This window comes from Penicillium verrucosum (assembly GCF_028828655.1).
Source record: "Penicillium verrucosum strain IBT 35672 chromosome Unknown utg000002l_segment0_segment0, whole genome shotgun sequence".
NCBI lineage: Eukaryota > Fungi > Ascomycota > Eurotiomycetes > Eurotiales > Aspergillaceae > Penicillium > Penicillium verrucosum.
Window position 1 is genome coordinate 3,531,258 of NW_026643211.1, and position 17,139 is coordinate 3,548,396.

The 17,139-nt window shown below is 48.8% G+C and overlaps 3 protein-coding genes across 3 annotated transcripts; 2 read left to right on the top strand and 1 right to left on the bottom strand.

Moving 5' to 3' along the window:
* Positions 1 to 89: 89 nt before the first annotated feature.
* Positions 90 to 9,317, bottom strand: atmA (DNA-binding protein kinase TEL1; the record flags this gene model as incomplete). Its single annotated transcript, XM_057219711.1, has 9 exons — positions 90 to 109; positions 163 to 1,138; positions 1,201 to 2,262; positions 2,342 to 2,732; positions 2,786 to 7,229; positions 7,285 to 7,616; positions 7,730 to 9,067; positions 9,138 to 9,180; positions 9,239 to 9,317. 9 exons carry the CDS (start codon positions 9,315 to 9,317, stop codon positions 90 to 92), a joined length of 8,685 nt encoding a protein of 2,894 aa, XP_057073802.1.
* A 325-nt stretch (positions 9,318 to 9,642) lies between these two features.
* On the top strand, positions 9,643 to 14,889 carry N7516_006992 (nuclear pore complex Nup192/Nup205 family protein; the record flags this gene model as incomplete). The annotated part of the gene is made up of 5 exons (XM_057219712.1): positions 9,643 to 9,829; positions 9,914 to 14,248; positions 14,304 to 14,459; positions 14,508 to 14,776; positions 14,839 to 14,889. 5 exons carry the CDS (start codon positions 9,643 to 9,645, stop codon positions 14,887 to 14,889), a joined length of 4,998 nt encoding a protein of 1,665 aa, XP_057073803.1.
* Positions 14,890 to 15,560: 671 nt separating this feature from the next.
* N7516_006993 (uncharacterized protein) lies at positions 15,561 to 16,829 on the top strand (the record flags this gene model as incomplete). Its single annotated transcript, XM_057219713.1, has 2 exons — positions 15,561 to 15,565; positions 15,938 to 16,829. The coding sequence occupies 2 exons, from the start codon at positions 15,561 to 15,563 to the stop codon at positions 16,827 to 16,829; spliced, it is 897 nt and encodes a 298-aa protein (XP_057073804.1).
* Positions 16,830 to 17,139: the final 310 nt, after the last annotated feature.

A 17,139-nucleotide genomic window follows, 5' to 3' on the forward strand; every position in this document is an offset into this window, starting at 1 on the left:
ACCCCAATTCCCTTATATACATATGAACTCAACCCCCGGAAGGTATCAATACTATCGTGAAACGAGACTCACACAGAATGCCACAATGCTCATGCGTAAGATGCCCAGCCTATTGAAAGTTAGTAAAGCGGTCGATGATTGAATACGGAAAAAGAAACATACCACAGTACAACATGGCAAGATTCTTTTCATCACACGCCTGCTGCACCAATTCATTGACAGTAGCAGTGACACTGAGCGTTTTGCTCAGTTTTTTCGCCACGACTGTCAACGCCCGATCAGCTTCACTAGGTTCGTTCTCATTCTCACTCTTCGAGACGAGAGCATCAGGTGCACCGGGCAGAGCTGGAGGTCCATCACCGGCTTGGTTGTCTTGCATCTGCATTTTCTTAACCCGAAGCGGGGAAACAGTCCAACTATACAACGGATCATAACGTAACACGTCAAGGATCGTCATTATGCTGTACGATTCTTGGCGAAGGGCTTCCAGGGTAAATTCGCAACAGCGTCTGAAAACGCCTTCGGTTTTGGTGATTCCGAATCCATCAACTAGATCGCGGGTCAACCGGAACGGCACTACCTCGGGAACAGGTAGCACACGACCTTGTTCAAAGGCCACACCAAGATCAATGTGCACCACTTCTCCGGTCTTCTCGTCTAGGAGAATATTATGTCCATGTCGATCGCCAAGCCCGAGAACATGACCAAGGATAGAGATCGCAGCGGTACTTCGTGTGTAGGCTAACCGTTTGCTGAACCAGTCATCCGGGTTGTTAAACTTCTCCATGAAGAAATACTTCATTACTGGATGGAAATGCTCGGTCACCTGTCGGTAAGTTCTGACGCGTTGCTCAAATGATTTGGTCTGCACATCGGCGATGTGTTTCCGGCAAGAATTGGGTTTCATGTCCTTGGGGAAGTATTTTTGATGTGCGGGCATTAGGTAGTCGTGCAGGGGAATTGTGTTTGGAACGAACTCAATAATTCCTGCGCTTGGTGTCAATGGGAGAACCTTGTATGTCCGGATGCCTAGGCTCCGCTGGCGTGTGGGTTGGTGGTCTTTTAGAAGACTGCTAACTTGCTCAAACACTTGCTCCATGATGGCGTCTTGTCGCAGGTCGTCATTTCCTCCCTTGTACTGTTGTTTCGTTAGTTTTTGTTTGAGAACGTTGACAGACTTCAAATAAAGATAAAGCTCACCAATTGCTTGTAGCGCTCGCCGTTGGATGCAACGGCAGTCACAATTTTCGGGGCGCTAACGCCGGATGCAATCGTGAACTCAGGTTGGAACTTCGTGACCGTAGGAACGTGACCGTAGTCGCAATCTGCACGGAGGTCGATTTTCATTGTCGGTGGTGGTAGTTTGTAGGCGATGGCATCTTGTCCAAGGCGCTGGCCAGTAGCCAAGTTCTTCAGTGGAACTTTAGCACCACTTTTATATTTGCTGTCTGGTTTGTCGATTGCAAATCGAACATAGCTGATGTTCACATTGTGGACGGCAATCCAAGTCTGACCGATGTGACTATCGTTCTTCAGACGATCTACAAGCTGATTCGCAGCACGGAAACGTGAGTGAGACGACTGATCTTTTCCTCCCTTGGACTTGCTGCTGGCAAAAATTTGGTACATGCCATGGAAAGGATGCTCGACACATATTCTGAATACCAATTGAGTAAGCAATTTCTGGAAGTCATCAGAGATATCGAGCAAACGAGAGGATAGCTGGTTCATTAGTGGTGCAAATTTCCGGCTGGGTACCTCGTTGAGATACCGAGAAACAGCTGAATTTGCAGTTCCACTGTCTGATTTGTCAAGCCAGAGTGCACAGAAACGTAGAGCATCGTTGTTATAAGTGTCGCTTTCCCTCAAACTGAGAAGGTAATTTTCGAGGCACTGTTGCAGGAAAGCCTCCCTGCTGCGCAGCAAACGTTGATATTCGCGGTCGTCAAGGTCGAACCATTGCTTTGCTTTGGCTCGATAGTTCTTCAAGTATTCTCTCTCTTTGCCTGTCGCATTCTTCATCAAGTCTTCCAGGCCAAGGACTTCTTTCTCCTTGCGATCACGTAGTTGTTCCACTCGCTTGAAATCTTCAAGTCCATCGGGGTTCAGTAGCTGCTGATCACAAAAGGTTGCAAACCCGTGATAGACCCGTCCAGCCTCTTCTCCGTCGGAGCCTCCTTTCAATTCCTTGACTGCAGGATATAGGTACTCTTGAAGAATCGAGTCGGGCTTTTCTAAGCGCGCTTCAGCAACGTGGTGGCCCTAAACATGATATTAGCATTTTGGATGGAAAGTCTTTTGGGGTTCCCTTCAGTAGTCTGTGAAAGGACATCGAACTTACCAAAGTCACGAGAAGTTCAGCCCGACTGAGAGGGATTGCCTGCTTATGAAGGTCATTCTGGCCCTTCAGTTGCTGGAGCATGCGAATGGACGCGGTCATCTCTCCTTGATCCCACAGAACATTGGCAAGATCGAATTTTGCAGCCCCGTCAATGTTCATTCCCAACTCCGCGCACGGTTCGGCAAGCTTCGAAAGGCTCATTGCAGATTTCAGCGATGCCTGAGAGATACCATGAGTTCTTGTGATTTCCAAGGATTGTCGAATGACTTTCGCTTCTAGAAGTCGTGAATCCCCGAGACTCAGTTTTGTCCGTGACTTGAGGATGTTGTTCTTCCTGATTGATGAGAACAACGCCTCATGCCACGACAAGATTTCTCCAACTTCGTGGTAACTGCTCTAGTCAGTATGTATTCTGTAGACAGGGTGGGAAAGGGAAACACGCACCTCTCGGTTTTCAACCAGCTGCTTCTCGCCATAATATTCTGCCACCCTTCCTCCATATCTTCAGAACACGCACAGTGCAAAGTGTCGCTGATCTCAGTCATAATCCCTAAAGTGCGCATCGAGCTTCGCAGCTGAATAGCAGATCCACCGGTTTTGAGAAGAGAGCCTAGTGTTGTCAACAAACCGCTTTCGATTGAGCCAGTGACCTCGAGTAGAGAGCCAGAGGTGTTGAGACTTTGGAATGTACGGAATACAGTGGCAGATGGCGATGAATCCAGAGGTGACACTGGAATGTCCCATTTTTGAAGGCTAGTTGCAGCCTGCAACATGCTGTCAAAGGCAACAGGGGCATCATTTGCACTGCTGGAGGCAGAGAGCATCGTATTGGCAATGCCCTGAAGGTTGGTAGCATTCAAAGCCTTCAACACTCCGTATGATTCTGCGTTGTCGGACATTTGTATTTCACTGTCGTATTTTGCACTCTGGAACAGGAGATTCTTGAATCCGGAGCTTTCGTACTCCAGTCGTTCCATGACACTGTTCAAAGATGAGCTCTGCTGAATGCCATAGAACAAATCCGGGTCATCAATGTTTTTGAAAACATCATGCAGTAAAGCAGGCGGTGGCTCGTATTTAGCGACAGATGACCGACGAGATGTCGCAACAACTCGGGATGTTTGTATTTCCAGGAAAAGCAGCGAAGTTTTATGCAAACCGCAGCGATGTGCAGCCAAAGATGCCTCTCCGAAGTCAATATCAAGCCATTTATCACGTTGGACTATAGTTGATTCATCGGGCACAGGTTGATTGCGAAGGTATAGAATGCAGTTGATCACAAGCTGAGCGTGAGGTAATGTCCCTTCGCCAGCCTCAGACAACACGTGTTGGAAAGCAGCAGAGATATCTTCTCGGATCTCCCCCTTTTCGCCTTTATCATCCCTTTCTGAAAGCAAAACATCATGAACCACGTATGGCAACAGCTGCACTGCTAAGCCAGGAGTCACGTTGAGGACCTTGCGAAGAGAGCCAATGACTGGGTCTTCCAAAGCAGCATTCGATAAGAACAGGGAAACACTGCGAGCCCAGTCAGCAACTGACAGCCCGGAGGCGCTGGTTGCTGCATTTTCGCATCTCTCCTGCTCCGAGTTTGAAAGTAAGACGGCGGGACATGTGTATGGGTTCCAGATGAGGGCGTTCATCAGAGATTCGGGAATCACCTCGCTGCAACCTTGGAAATCCGGATAATGCGCGATATTGCTGACGATAAGTTGCAAAGTACGCTCAACCAGGCCGGCTTCAAAATGCCTTTGCACATGTAGCATATCGCAAAGCGCCCGAAGGATTCTGGCTTTAGAATCGCAGAAAATGTCAGACGATAGAGAAGAGCCGGGGGACTGAAACAGGGAGAGATCCTGTTCTCGCAGGAGCAATTGATCGATTTTCCCAGTGGCAGCGAAGGATCTTCCAATGACCCGAGCGGCCCAAAGCCGATACTGAGGTCCTCCGTTAGATGTTTGAAGTGTGTGCCACAGAGACACAACGTGGGAAGCAGGATCCACATCTTCAGTCGAGACCCAGTTTCCAGTGTCGGATGTCCGCTCAAATTCGGGACACAAGAGCGACAGAACAAGATCTGCCACGGGTTTACTCAACAGCGAGTTCACAGAATCCCTGTCTTTGAGAATTTCGAAGACCAAATCCTTCCCAAGCTGTCCGCCTGAAGAGTCCTTAGATGTTGAGAATTTCTCGGCCAGTGAAACAAGCCGGTCAAATGATGTTTTCGTCTCTGCACCCCAATCAGAGGAACGGAGTTCTCGAAGGAGCTCGACCAGCCATTGGTAGAATCTTTTTGCATTTGACTGCACTGTTTTGGACTGAATTTCCTGAGTCGTGTTCTCAGGTAATGACGAAAATATTCTACGGAGGGTGACCAGTGTGGAGACAGCAATGCCTGCAGTGAATCCTGGTGCGACCTGGAGATATGGTTTCCCTGCCTCGAGTAGATACCAGAAAACCCCAAGAGCATCCTCAGAACAATGAATGTCGCCAAGGAAAGGCCGCAAAGCGCTGAGCGTCATTTCTAGAGGATAGTCTTGAAGTATGATGGGACCAACCACACAGACTAGAATTCTTATTTTGCGGATGACAGAACAGGCATGAAGCGAGCCAAGGGCGGGATGTATAGATTCAAGCAGCGAACGGCACACAAAAGACACTAGTGATGGCGTCCAAATTGACTCAAATTCAAATCCAGTGCGTCTGCAAAGAAACTCAATCTCATCCAGGAGATACCGTGCTCGAAAGGATGGCTGTTGATTTGCTGGCAGTGAATCTTGAGAGGTGCTTTTGTTGATTATTTGGGCCTGAATGTCGAGGGCATAAGCGAAGTTTTGACGCTTTGAGAATGCTCGTTCAATCTGGTCATAGTAGTCGAGGGATTTGAAAAATGTCGCGATAATCAGTGGAAACTGGTTCTCAATTTGTGTCACGAACTGGTCTGTCCCGAGAAGTTTCCGGAGACGGATCTCAACACCTTTGGGCTGACTACCCTGCCCCGGAGGAGTACTGATATCTCGTGCAATGCCGTAGGCCTCGGCTTTGTGAAAAGAGGTCGCCAAGAGCTCGAGATGTGGAATCTGGAGGTATTTCGCAAGCTCAATTGTCTCTTGTTCCTTGGCACGCATCGTCATTTGCCCAACGATTTCATCTTTGACGTCCACCAGCATGTTTTGAAGGCTGTTATACCCAAATATGCTAAATGGCATAGACATGATACTTTGTGTCTCGGTCCACGTGTAAAGAATTTGGGATGAGAAAAGTCGAAATAGTTCTTTGGCGTTTTCCAGACCAAGAGTCTGAGAAACAGAGACCATACATCTCTCGGCGTACCACAGCGACAGTGGGACTTGAGCTGGGGTTTCAAATAGATGGTAGATGCTTCTTCGCAGCAAAGTGTGCCATCGAGAAGCTAACTGCGAAAGCACAAAAAGGCGGACTGCAATTCCCTCGATCCATTCTGGGTCTCGCGGGAGGCTTTCCAGCACATCATCGAAGATGGCATCGTGGTCTTTGAGAAGAAACCGCTCAAATAAAGCAGGGACGAATTTTGCAACGCTGAATTTTACCTGAACACCTCCTTCTCGAAGGATTGTGAATAAACTTGTTCGTGGCGACGGAAGAGACTGGTCATTGCCGTATGAGGGGCAAGTACCAATCACCTCCTGGATGAGCTCGGCTAAGGCAATGTAGACTTTCGGAGCAGCTCTTTTCCGGGTCAGCAGCACTTCCAGAAACCAATTATACAAGTCCATAGCCGACTCTTTCAAGGTATCGTCAGGCCCGTTTGTCCAAGAGTCGACAAAGCTGGTCATCATGCGGATGCAAACGCAATGTGAAGCCTCACATCGCTCCATTTCATAAGACTGTAGACACTTTTCACCCAAATCTTCCAGGATGGAGAGCAGTTCTGAGGGCTCCGATTTCGAGCAGAACTGGAAAATTTCAGGTAAAATAGCTTGGGCTGCCAGGATATCGGCTTCATCCAAGCCTGTCAGGTATTCAACGACAGATGACGAGTCAGAATCTGCTTGGGTTCTGAGAAATATTGATAGTTGGATGGTTACATAGCGTTGATATGCGACAGGGTCAACGAAGATAGACAGAGAATTCCGGTTCAAGGTAAGAATAGTCTCATCAGTCGCCACTGGGGTTTCGGCCATGAATCGGTCGTCAAGATCCATAGGATCTTCGACTGTAGATGGACTCTTTGAGCTCTGGCGGAAATGCTCGAGCGTTTTGGAGAGTGGAGCAACGAGCTCTTTAAGACTAGTCTGGATGGCAGGTGGGGTGTCTGAACTCGTTAAAGGACCGAGGAGCGGCGACAGCAAGTCCAAGCAAGATTGCACGAAAGCAGGTTCTTGAGTATGAGCTGCCAAAAAGTCGCATATAGCGTTCCACAGACTCTGACAGTTCTGATGCAGATCTTGTGATCGAGATTGGGACTGCGATGATCGAGGAAGACATGCCATGAAGAGGGAAACCACAACACAAAAGGACGCCATTATCTGTAAGTTATCCAGAGTGATATGTGATTTTTCTTCATTCATAGCGTGCCATGCGTGTAAAAACAACTCAGATCTCACTCGAAGCAGATCTAAGATCACTATGTCATCAGGGTCTTGCCTAGAGAATTGCCCCAAGGACCATGTTTCCTGCAGACCCCAGGGGTTTACCGCGGCAGAATTCGTATGAAAACCGTAATCCAACAATTCGCGGTTCTCATGTAGAAAGAACCAAATGCGTGCTATATGCCCTATTGGTCCTGTGACCTGATAACGAGGAATGGCGAAGGATCGATTAGTGCACGACAAAAAAAGGTCCAGCAAGTCCAACGGACGGGCATACGCAGCTACTCGAGCTGTCTGGATTCGATCAGTTACCGAACCTGCGAAATTTGTCAGAGCTAGAAATCATAAAATGAGCAATTTGGGGCGTCGTACCAGCCCAGACTTCTCTTAGCCAGCCGCATATCTGTATAGATGCCTGCTGGGCCGACCCAGGATCAAGTTGCGTCTTCATTCGTGCAATTGAGGCCCACAGCCTTAAAGACGAGTCTGAGATAGCAGATGGTCCATTTGCAGAAGTCAAGAGGGACCGCGCTGTGTCCATAGTTATTGAGTAATCTAATAAGTCTGACTGCAAGACCATACTCAATAAGTTACATGCAGCTCTCGATGTCATCGGAGATGAGAATGCACGCGTAGCAAATTCGACTACTCGTGGCCAATGAGCCCTAATTCCAGGCGATTTGGCAGTGGCGCCGTTCGCAATACTGTCATTATGTTCAAGTTAGGGCGTTTCTTCTTGTGCTTTTGGTAAGGTACGTCTGGGTGCATTTCCTGTGTCTTTCCAGATAGTCTCTCTAGTGATGATTTATTTACGTACCTCGTGAGAGCAACCATTGCCCAGGATGACATGGCGCCATTACCGTCAGGAACGTTCAGAACAAGCTGCTTGAAGAAGGGCTCTTTCGTCTCGGTGTCAATCTCGGATTCGAGGAACGGGATGAGTTGTAATGCGCATATTCTCCTTGTGCCTGTAGCCGAGACCGAGTCTCGAAATATATCATGGATCTCAGAATTGAAGCGCTGCCTTTTTCTTGAGCCGTCGCGTGCTGACCCAGACTTGATTCTAGTATGTATACCGTCTGAGAGCTTGAATAACTCTGCAATCAACCAGAGGACTGTCCAGTTATGCTCCGATCTAGCCGTTCCAAGGCGAGGTCCATATACTGGTCTGCTCTGGCATACCTCATTCTGATAGAGTGTTGTTTCATCGATTTGTAGGATTTCCTTTTCTGACCGCTTGGCATACTCAGAATGAAGTGTACTGGCCAATCCTTCGATGTCATGTGCTAGAGATTCAGATGGGTCTTTTCGAGCAGTGTCCACGAGGATGACCATCGACAGCATCAAAGTGGCAAGTAACTCCTCTTTGAGAATCTGTAACTTAGTGGCCCATACGCGTCGAATTACTGGGATAAGGCCCAAGATAACAGAACGGACAAGCTCGGATTGATCAAACATGACTTTTGTAACGACTGCATTGATGCTATTGAAGGCGAGCTGGTGTGCATTTCCAGCCACAGATAACTCGACAAACTCCGAAAGTCCGTGAAGTATGCCTTGGGCTGTAGTTTGAAGAGGAGCGTTCGGACTCGTTGTCAGTAGTTGAATACAGTTTACAACTTCTTCAATGACATTTCTATTGCCGTCGTGCCTTTCCCTGCTGACTGAAACGGGGGCGGTTACCCTTGAGGGGGTAGACCGGCTATCGTTGACGTCTTGATCTTCGGGAACGTATCGATAGCCGCTTCGAATACTCAATTGACTTTCTTCGTTCTCCCGGAGGCTAATACTGGCAAGGCAAAAGCTTATGAGGTTTTCCCAGTCTTCTCCGTCAAGATGCTCAGTGTGAGGACGGTAGCGTAGAAGCGACGACAGACACTTGGTATAGTCCAGGCTCAGGGGTTCCCACAGACCTTCCCCAGGGACCGGTAGTGTCTCAGTAATGTGATCAACGATGGCGCGGACTGTTTTGATTCTCAAATTCCTTAGAAAGAGATCAACAGCCATCCGGAGTACGGAAGCACATGTCGAGAGCCGCGATGCAGAAGGGGTGCTTGTGGACTTTTGGGCTCGATTGTATATCGACCTTTCTGCTGCGACGAAACGGAACAGTGATTCAAAGATCTTGTGGCAAGCTTTGTCATTGAGTGTTTGTCTAGGTAATTGGATGCCTGATTAGTCTTAAATAGCTTGCATGGTTCATTTGGGGGTAGTTGACTGCTTACAGCTTGGAGCTCTTCTTATTCTGCTGGAAGATGTGCTTCAAGTCTACCAATTGAGTTAGCACGGGGATTTTTGCAATGATATGATATAGGAAGTATCAGACCTGCCAAACCATCCGAGCGGGCCTTCTGCTTGTCTGACGAGAGCAGGCTAATCGTCTTGTCAAGGAAGACCTCCCCCATCGCGTCTTTTTGGGGGTGGTTTTTGGGGGACTGTTTGGAGTCTTTGCTCGTATATCTGCTCGTATTTTTTCTTCGGCATAAAATAAGCCTTGAAACATTGGGCGTCAACAATTCTGCTGGCACCTAGTAGAAAAAGACATCTCAAATCAACTTAGTCTGTGCAGCTAATAACTTGAGTCGATAAGCGCGAGGTGATTGTAGTGGAAAGTGGAGTGGCAGTACTTGGGAAAGCTGTCTACCGCCCGATTTTTGTCGCGTTCCGCCTTCCTGGACTCTGGAACAAACAGAGAGCTCGAGCTTCACTTCCCAACTTCACTTCGCCGCCATGGCAGAGCTCCAGGACACTCGGAATGGCCTGCGTGGCCTGTATCAGGATCTCTCTGCCCTTTCCAACTCTCAACTCCCCAACGTCGATCGCTTGTGTTTCGAATTGGAGATCCATATTCAAGATTTCCGCAAACTCCTAGACAAGCCCGCAAAGAACAATGCTAGCCGTCAAGCTGTTCTCTCGGGTAAGTGGTCACTTGATATCTTGGTTATCCCAAGAAGCTCTGTTGGTCAGTTTTGACAAGCTAACCTCGAATGCGATACCCTAGGGAAGATCACCGTTGCAGACGTTGAATACTCGGTGAACCAGGATTTCCAACAAGGCGCACTGCAACTTGCTGATGCACTTGACATCGATGAAATGGAAGCAGCAGTTATGTTTCTGGCCGCCCAGGAAAATTCACAAGCGCTGGACAGACCCCCGCTGATCGCTGCGATAATAAGCTTCCACGAGCGCCGCCATTTTACCCTCGAGTGTCTACGTCTCATTTTCCGAGAATCGCGCGAAATTGAACATGAAACGACCCACCCTATCATGCACGAAACGCTGGCCCACGTTCTGGAAATTAAAAACGGCCCTCTGCGGAATGCCTCCCTCTTCGCGCGAAAAGCCTTGAGTTCCATGGCCGACATCCAGAAATGGCTCTCGCTTCTTGGAGATCAAGTTCAAAAAGCCTCAGTTGTTGGGCAGGAAAATGACCGCGATATCATGGAGGCCATTGAATTCCAACGTACGAGTCTGCAACAGCAGCATGAGTCACTCGGGGCGATCCTATTCTATATGTTCAAGGGGACATACACAAGCTCCGAAGACTTCCGCATACTTGTGAACCAGTTGAAGAACATTGATCGCTTTGATGGACACCTGTTCCACTACATTCCAGTCACAATTGTGTCTTTTGTGCAGCATGGTTCTCCGGAGGGATCTGGATCTGAGAAGGAGGCACGAGACCTGCACAAATTAGTCACTACATCCAAGGATGGCCAAGGCTGGAAGCTGTCAAATTTCCACGCCGCCCTTGTTGCTCTGTGGCTCTCGGTCTACAGTGGATGGTACTTCGATGGTATTTCATCCTCATCAGTCGATGCGGAGAAGGAATCCGAAGAGCGTACGAAGATGTTCATGTCTTCTCTCGACGATGGCGCCCTTGATTTCATGCTTGCGATATGCTCCAGCGTTAACACCGAGGAATGGGCGGACCCCGCGCGGAGCGAATTAGTGACATTACTACTCAGGGAAAGTGTCGTATCATTGCCTGACCCGGAGCCATGCTCTGGATTTATGAAGGAGCTTTTGATGGAAAACCTCGAGGTTTTCGTGGAATCATGCGTTGCAAATATGCCTGACGCAGTCCGACAACTGAAATCGGAAGAGGACTCACAGCGACTGGACCAGATCACCGCACTCAGAGATGGCCTCACTTCTAACCTCCACCGTGGCTTGGTAGAGGTGCGGACTCACCTTGAGTCCCTTCTTATGATAATCACATTCGCTTTTGAGCACCGACAAGAAGCCGCCCAAGAATTTTGGGCTGACCCTGATGGCAATCTTTATGGATTCCTTCAGTGGGCGTCCAAACGGCAAACTGTTCCTCGGGTGAGCGCTTTTTGCGAAATGCTGTGTTCGATATCCGAAGGCGAAGAAAATGCAGCCGCGGCGCATCAATTCCTGTTGGAGGAAGACAAATTTATGGCCTCCAAATTTAAACGATCCACAACAATGAATTGGTCGCAAATGTTTGCTGAACTAAAGCTTTACGCATCTCGGGTCACTGAGAAGCCTTCCACTACAACAAGCCCCCAAGGGCCGCAAGGGATCTTTCGTCCACGGAAACCAGAGCCCGTGGAGATGAATGAGCCTGAGAGCCCAGTGATGCTGACATGCTACCTTCGGCTGATAGGCCACCTGTGCAAGCAGAGCCGACCTATCCGAGACTGGATGCTGCAAAACGAATCCTTTAATGTAGTTAGCACGCTGCTAGACCTGTGCAGCGGGCCGATTCCATCGCACCTTCGGGCGACTACCTTTTCAACCCTCTCGGCATTGATGACTGACAAATCCTCCACCGTTGGAAACGAAACGTGGTCCCGTCTCGATGGATGGTTATCGGGAGGAACCGGTGCGTCCGGCATTGGCAAAGTGCCTTTGGTTTCCAACCCTGCCGTCTGGCACCAGCAACAAGCCTTGCAGAAGATTGGAGAGAACTTTGACCAGACGAATGCATTTGTTGTTCTCATCAATGCACTTACTGCTCCATCCTCCGACGCAATCGATGACCCAATGTCACTTCCTTTCCCGGAGACCTTAGGTGGAACTTATCGCATGTCCGGGATTGAACCTTACATCGACTTCATCTTGGGGCATGCCTTTTCACGGAAGATTCAAGATCTTAACGAGTATCAATCCCGCATGTTGACCTTCAACTGCCTAAACTTCGTTGTAGCAAGCTTGAAATCCTTCAATGAAGATCTAGTGTTACTTCTGAGCCAGCCATCCGTGTCCGATTCTCCGACGCAGACTTCATCGCTGCTCACCTACGTTCGCTCGCACCCGTTCGCCCGCGTGGTGGAGTGGCTTTTCAACGAAGATGTACTCAAATCTCTGTTTGCAACCTCTAAACAAGACGTTTCGGACGTTGCTACCGCGTCACCTGACTCTGTTTTGGTTCTGACCTTGCACCGGAGTCTAGAGGTCATGAACTTGCTCATGGATCTGCAATCGACATACTTTCACATTGTCAAGCCTTTGGTACACTCCCAGCCCGTGCCATCCCGGACCATCGTCGCAAACTCCTCGCTCGCTTCATTTGAGGACACCGTGCTGAACAATCTGACACTTATCCCGTCACTCTGTCTCTATTGTGGCACGGCACATGAACAACTCACCGTCATTTCCATGGCTTTGCTGGAAAAGCTCACTAGTTCCAGAAAGCTCAACAAGATGACTTCGCCGGAACTCGTCAAGTGGCAATCCTCGAACAAGATTGTGGAAGTGCTTGCCTCTGAGGTCGACGTGGACAGCATATCCCGGCCTCTTGTGTTACAAATGGAACCTGATGTGAGAGAACTTGATTTCGGCCCGAATGCCGCCGGCTATGTCATTCGGGAAAGCCTTCTTGCTCTTTTGAACAGCTGCCTAGGGACGATCACAGACCGCCCGACGGTAGCTCATCTGCTGCTGGGCTTCGACTGCGTGGGCAATATTCTTGATGTGTCATCGGAAGGGCTATTCGCAAATCAAAGTTCATTGCTACATGCCATCGTGAATTTCCTAAAGTCTTATCCGGAGATCCTCGATGGTGGCATTATATCATGGGTAGTGCACCTCAAACGAATGGCTTTCGAGGTGCTGAAGCATCTGTGGTCATCGAAGCTGGCAAGCTACTACACCCTTGGTGAAATGCGCGCTCAGGCATTCCTGCGCGAGATGTTTGCCTACCAACCGATCATTGGCCCGAGCACGGGCTGGAATGGATTTCCTATCGATTCAGAGGAATTTTGGCTTACAGACGCTGCCACTGCCTTGGCGGAATTCCTACTTTACCGAAGTCACCTCTTCACATATGCCGCAACCGAGGTTCGCTCAACAGCAAAGGCTAGATCACCGGCTCTACATGCCCAAATTCTTTCGGTTTTGCTCGGAAATACTCTAACAGATAACGGTGAACCAATCTCAAGTCCGTCCGTATTTGATCTTTTCGATTTCGCAGATCTTGATGTTGGACGCGAGTTCAAGATGCCCCAGCTTTACTTGCTCGGTGATGTTGCTCTTCAATTAGAAAGCAAGCGGGAGGATGGCGTGTACAACATGGAGGGGGTAGAGGAGATGATTCAAATGCGGAGAGCAGAGCTCACGGCCAATGGACCGCTGCGCCCGCATGATGAGGAGCAGTTGCTTGCTGAGGCCAATGATCTCAAGTTGTTCATTCTTGCAACAAAGCAGAACAACCTGATTCAAATCAATCGCTATCACGCTCTCCGTTCCTGGGTAGAACTCCTTGCTACGATGATAACTTGCTCTGCTATCGATGAAGGAAGCAGGCCGGCTTTCATTCTCCACTCAATCCAATTGATTCTCCCCAAGCTTACAACGGCAATTGAGGCAGATCTTCCCGAAGCACTTGAACTGGCACGATTGGCTGAATTGTTGATCGGAAGACTTGCGTCGGAGCCATCGACAACAGATGCGTCTCGAAACGGGGATGTCATTGACGAAAAGCTCCACCAGCTCTTCCAACTCTGCATCCGAGGTACCAACTTGGCAACAGGAAATGTGTTATTGAGAGAAACACTTTACAGTATTTGTTCCCACTACATAATACGCATCACATCGTCGAGCAAGGGCCACGAAAACCTACGACGTCTTAGCCAACATGTCATCAAAGCGGCCGGTTCTAGCCTGATTGAGACCATGTGCGATGACGCCTACACTGGCCAAGAGTCCTGCCGTGCATCCGCTCTTGTGCTGTTGAACAGTTTAGCTGTTCTAGATCGCCAAACCGATTGTGTTCTGGCCGAATTAATCTCAAGATCAAACTATTTGAGTCTATTCCTGGATGCCTTGCGGTCTCTTCCCATCGAACTTCACAATGCCCAGGCAAGCGGTCAGTAATTTCCCCTTTGAAACAGCCACGTTATTATAACTAATCAAAACTTCAGATACCCCGGCATTACTGGCATACTACGAGTCGCTTTTGTCATTACTTCAGCGGCTGTCCCAAACCAAGGTCGGAGCAAATTGTGTGCTCAACTCTGGTCTCTTCCAAGCTGTGCACGAATCACGACTTTTCGCTGCTGATCCAGACATCGGCATTGGTCAGTCATACATATCCAGCTCCAATTATACCTTGCTGACCTCCTCAGACATTGAGAATCCCGATGCCCTTCAGAGGTATTACGATCTTCTCCTTTCGGTCCTCCAGGTCATTGTATATGCGGTGTTCTCCCGAGGTATCCACAACGAACAGCTTAAGGAGCAGACTCGGATATTTTTGGCCGAAAACCGACCATGCATGGTGGGAATCTTCAAACGATCTGCGAAGATTGGAAATACATCAACCGCCCACCACGAGACCCTATGTGAACTAGTCAAGACATTCATGGCTCTTGTTACCGCCACGGATTTCATGGAGGTATGTTTTCTTTTCCTGCAATCTATCGAACCAGATTGAATTGTGTGACTAACTGAGTGTAGTTCGAGGAGCAGGAAGTCCAACATATCGCCCGCCCGGCGATGTTCTCATGAGTCTTTGTCTACTGGTGCTCACTGGAAAAATTGAGAAGAAATGCATGTATCATTATGACCCGGTGGAGTGCAGGCGGTTCCCAGGTTGAGCGATTTTACTCTGAATTTATTTTGCATCACATTTAATCTGTCATGTGTAAGACGTCCGTCCGTTTCGACCGTTCGGGCCTTGCTGTGGCTATCTTTTGTAGAAATGAGTGCTATGTTCGCTCTTGTCGAAGTAAGAAAGTCAACAAACAAGTTCTAGGGTCGAGAGGCTACATTTCTCCGATGGATAACTGAGGTATACCCAGAAAATGCACACCCCGAACCTCGTGTTGAAGGTCATGTACTACATACAACCTTTTGGGGCCCTGATGAGATATGTATAGTCCTATGATTCATGATACAATGGTATTGTACAATTACTCATTTGGACTCTCGCATCATCTTTAATCTACTTGGTAGAGGCATTGGCCATGTATCTTTTTTGATGTCTTTTTTGATGTCTTTTCTGATGTCTTTTCTGATATTGTTTTTCTTAGCTGTTTTTGTCTTCTAGCCAGCACAGCCAAAATAACAGATATAAATCAGCCTTAGAAAGAATGCCCTAACTCCCATCAATTTGATAGTCCCAAGTTAACTGTCCATATAGATCATCTTGGGGTATATCAAGTCAAGTCCATACATACATGAAGTATGTAACTAGTATACATATGTATAGTATAGTAGCAATACCATGGCTTCTTGCCCTAACTGGGTTGAATGGCCACCATCGTTCCTTCCTGTATAGCTCCATCATATCCTGTTGACCATCTCATCGTACCTTCCTGTTGCCAGTGCCCGTTGCCATTGCATTTATACCCCTCCAAGTCCTGTTTTCTTCTTCTTCTTCTTCTTTCTCCTCTCCCCATGCCACTGGCTATTTTTCAATTGCTCTTGCTTTTGACTACTGATCCCAATTTTTTATTGCTTTCAAAGCTTTCACCATGCACCCTTCTTCTTTTTCTTCTTCTTCTCCTCCTCCTCCTACCCCTCGACCTTCTTCCTCTTCTTCTTCTTTTGGCAGAAGACTTCATCCTTCTCGCCGCCACCTCCTCACTAAATACCGCCCTGCTCCCCTGAAGTCATGCCTCGCCGCCTCTGATCGGGACTCCGCCCCCTCTGGAGAGCCTCACGCCCGCAAGACAGTCCATTTCCCCGAGGACAAGCTCTCCCTTGAGCGGGTCATAAGAATCCCGCCTCGCGAGGATCGGTACAAGAAGACCTTCTTCAAAAGAGGCCAGATCGCGGACACGAAGTCGTTCCTTTTGTACACTTCGGATCTTTCGGGCTCGAACCAGCGGTTCCTCTCCAAGCTTCCTGGAAGCGATGGACCTCAGTACGAACGCCATTCCCAGTGGATGAGCGTTGTCCGTGCTCGCCAACTCGCCGCTGCGTATTCAACTCAGCCCCGTTCCCCGCGATCCGCACCTTCCTCCGATGAGTCTACCATGGACATGGCTTCCCTGAAGGACGCCCTGCCTGAGCCTGCCTCGGCTAGCTCACCGCATGGGTCTGCCTTCGACATGTCCTCTCTGACCGATGCCTTGCCGGACCCGAATGTCACCTTCGACATGCGCTCGCTGATGGATGCCCTGCCTGAGCCTGATGGTTCACCACGCGGGGTTGCCTCCGACATGTCCTCCTTGAAGCGTGCACTTCCCGACCCTGATACTCGGTCTGAAGTATCGTCCCTTGCACAGGCCCCTAAGTCTGTGGTTGCTCCCCACTCCTGCGATATCCCTGCAGAGGTTCGTGTACGTGTGGTTCACACCCACGTGCAGGTTGGCCCCTTCTCCGTCACCTGCTTCTACCGCCTCTGTGGGATCTGCCTTCTGTTGGGGTTCTGCTTCCCATGCCTTGCACCAGCATTCTATGCTGCGCTTGTGCTCCTGTTCGTTTATGGGATGTTCTTCTGATGCTGCCGCTGATGGCCCATATTCGGTGTCCTCGCTCCTTCTTGACTGGCTGGCTTCCTCTTTCTTCCGACTTGCTCTTTCTTCCGACTTCCTCCCTCTCTGCTTTCTGGGTTTGCTCGTTTTGTTCTGTTCTGCTGAGGCTTTTGCCGTTTGCTTTTGTGAAAACAAAAAACCCCCAAAAAAATTGCTTTTGTGTTGGTTGTTGACGTTTTGCTCTGCTCTGCTGAGGCTTTTGCCGTTTGCTTTTGTGAAAACGAAAAAACCCCAAAAACATTGCTTTCTGTTGGCGTTTTGGCATTTTGTTTTTGTT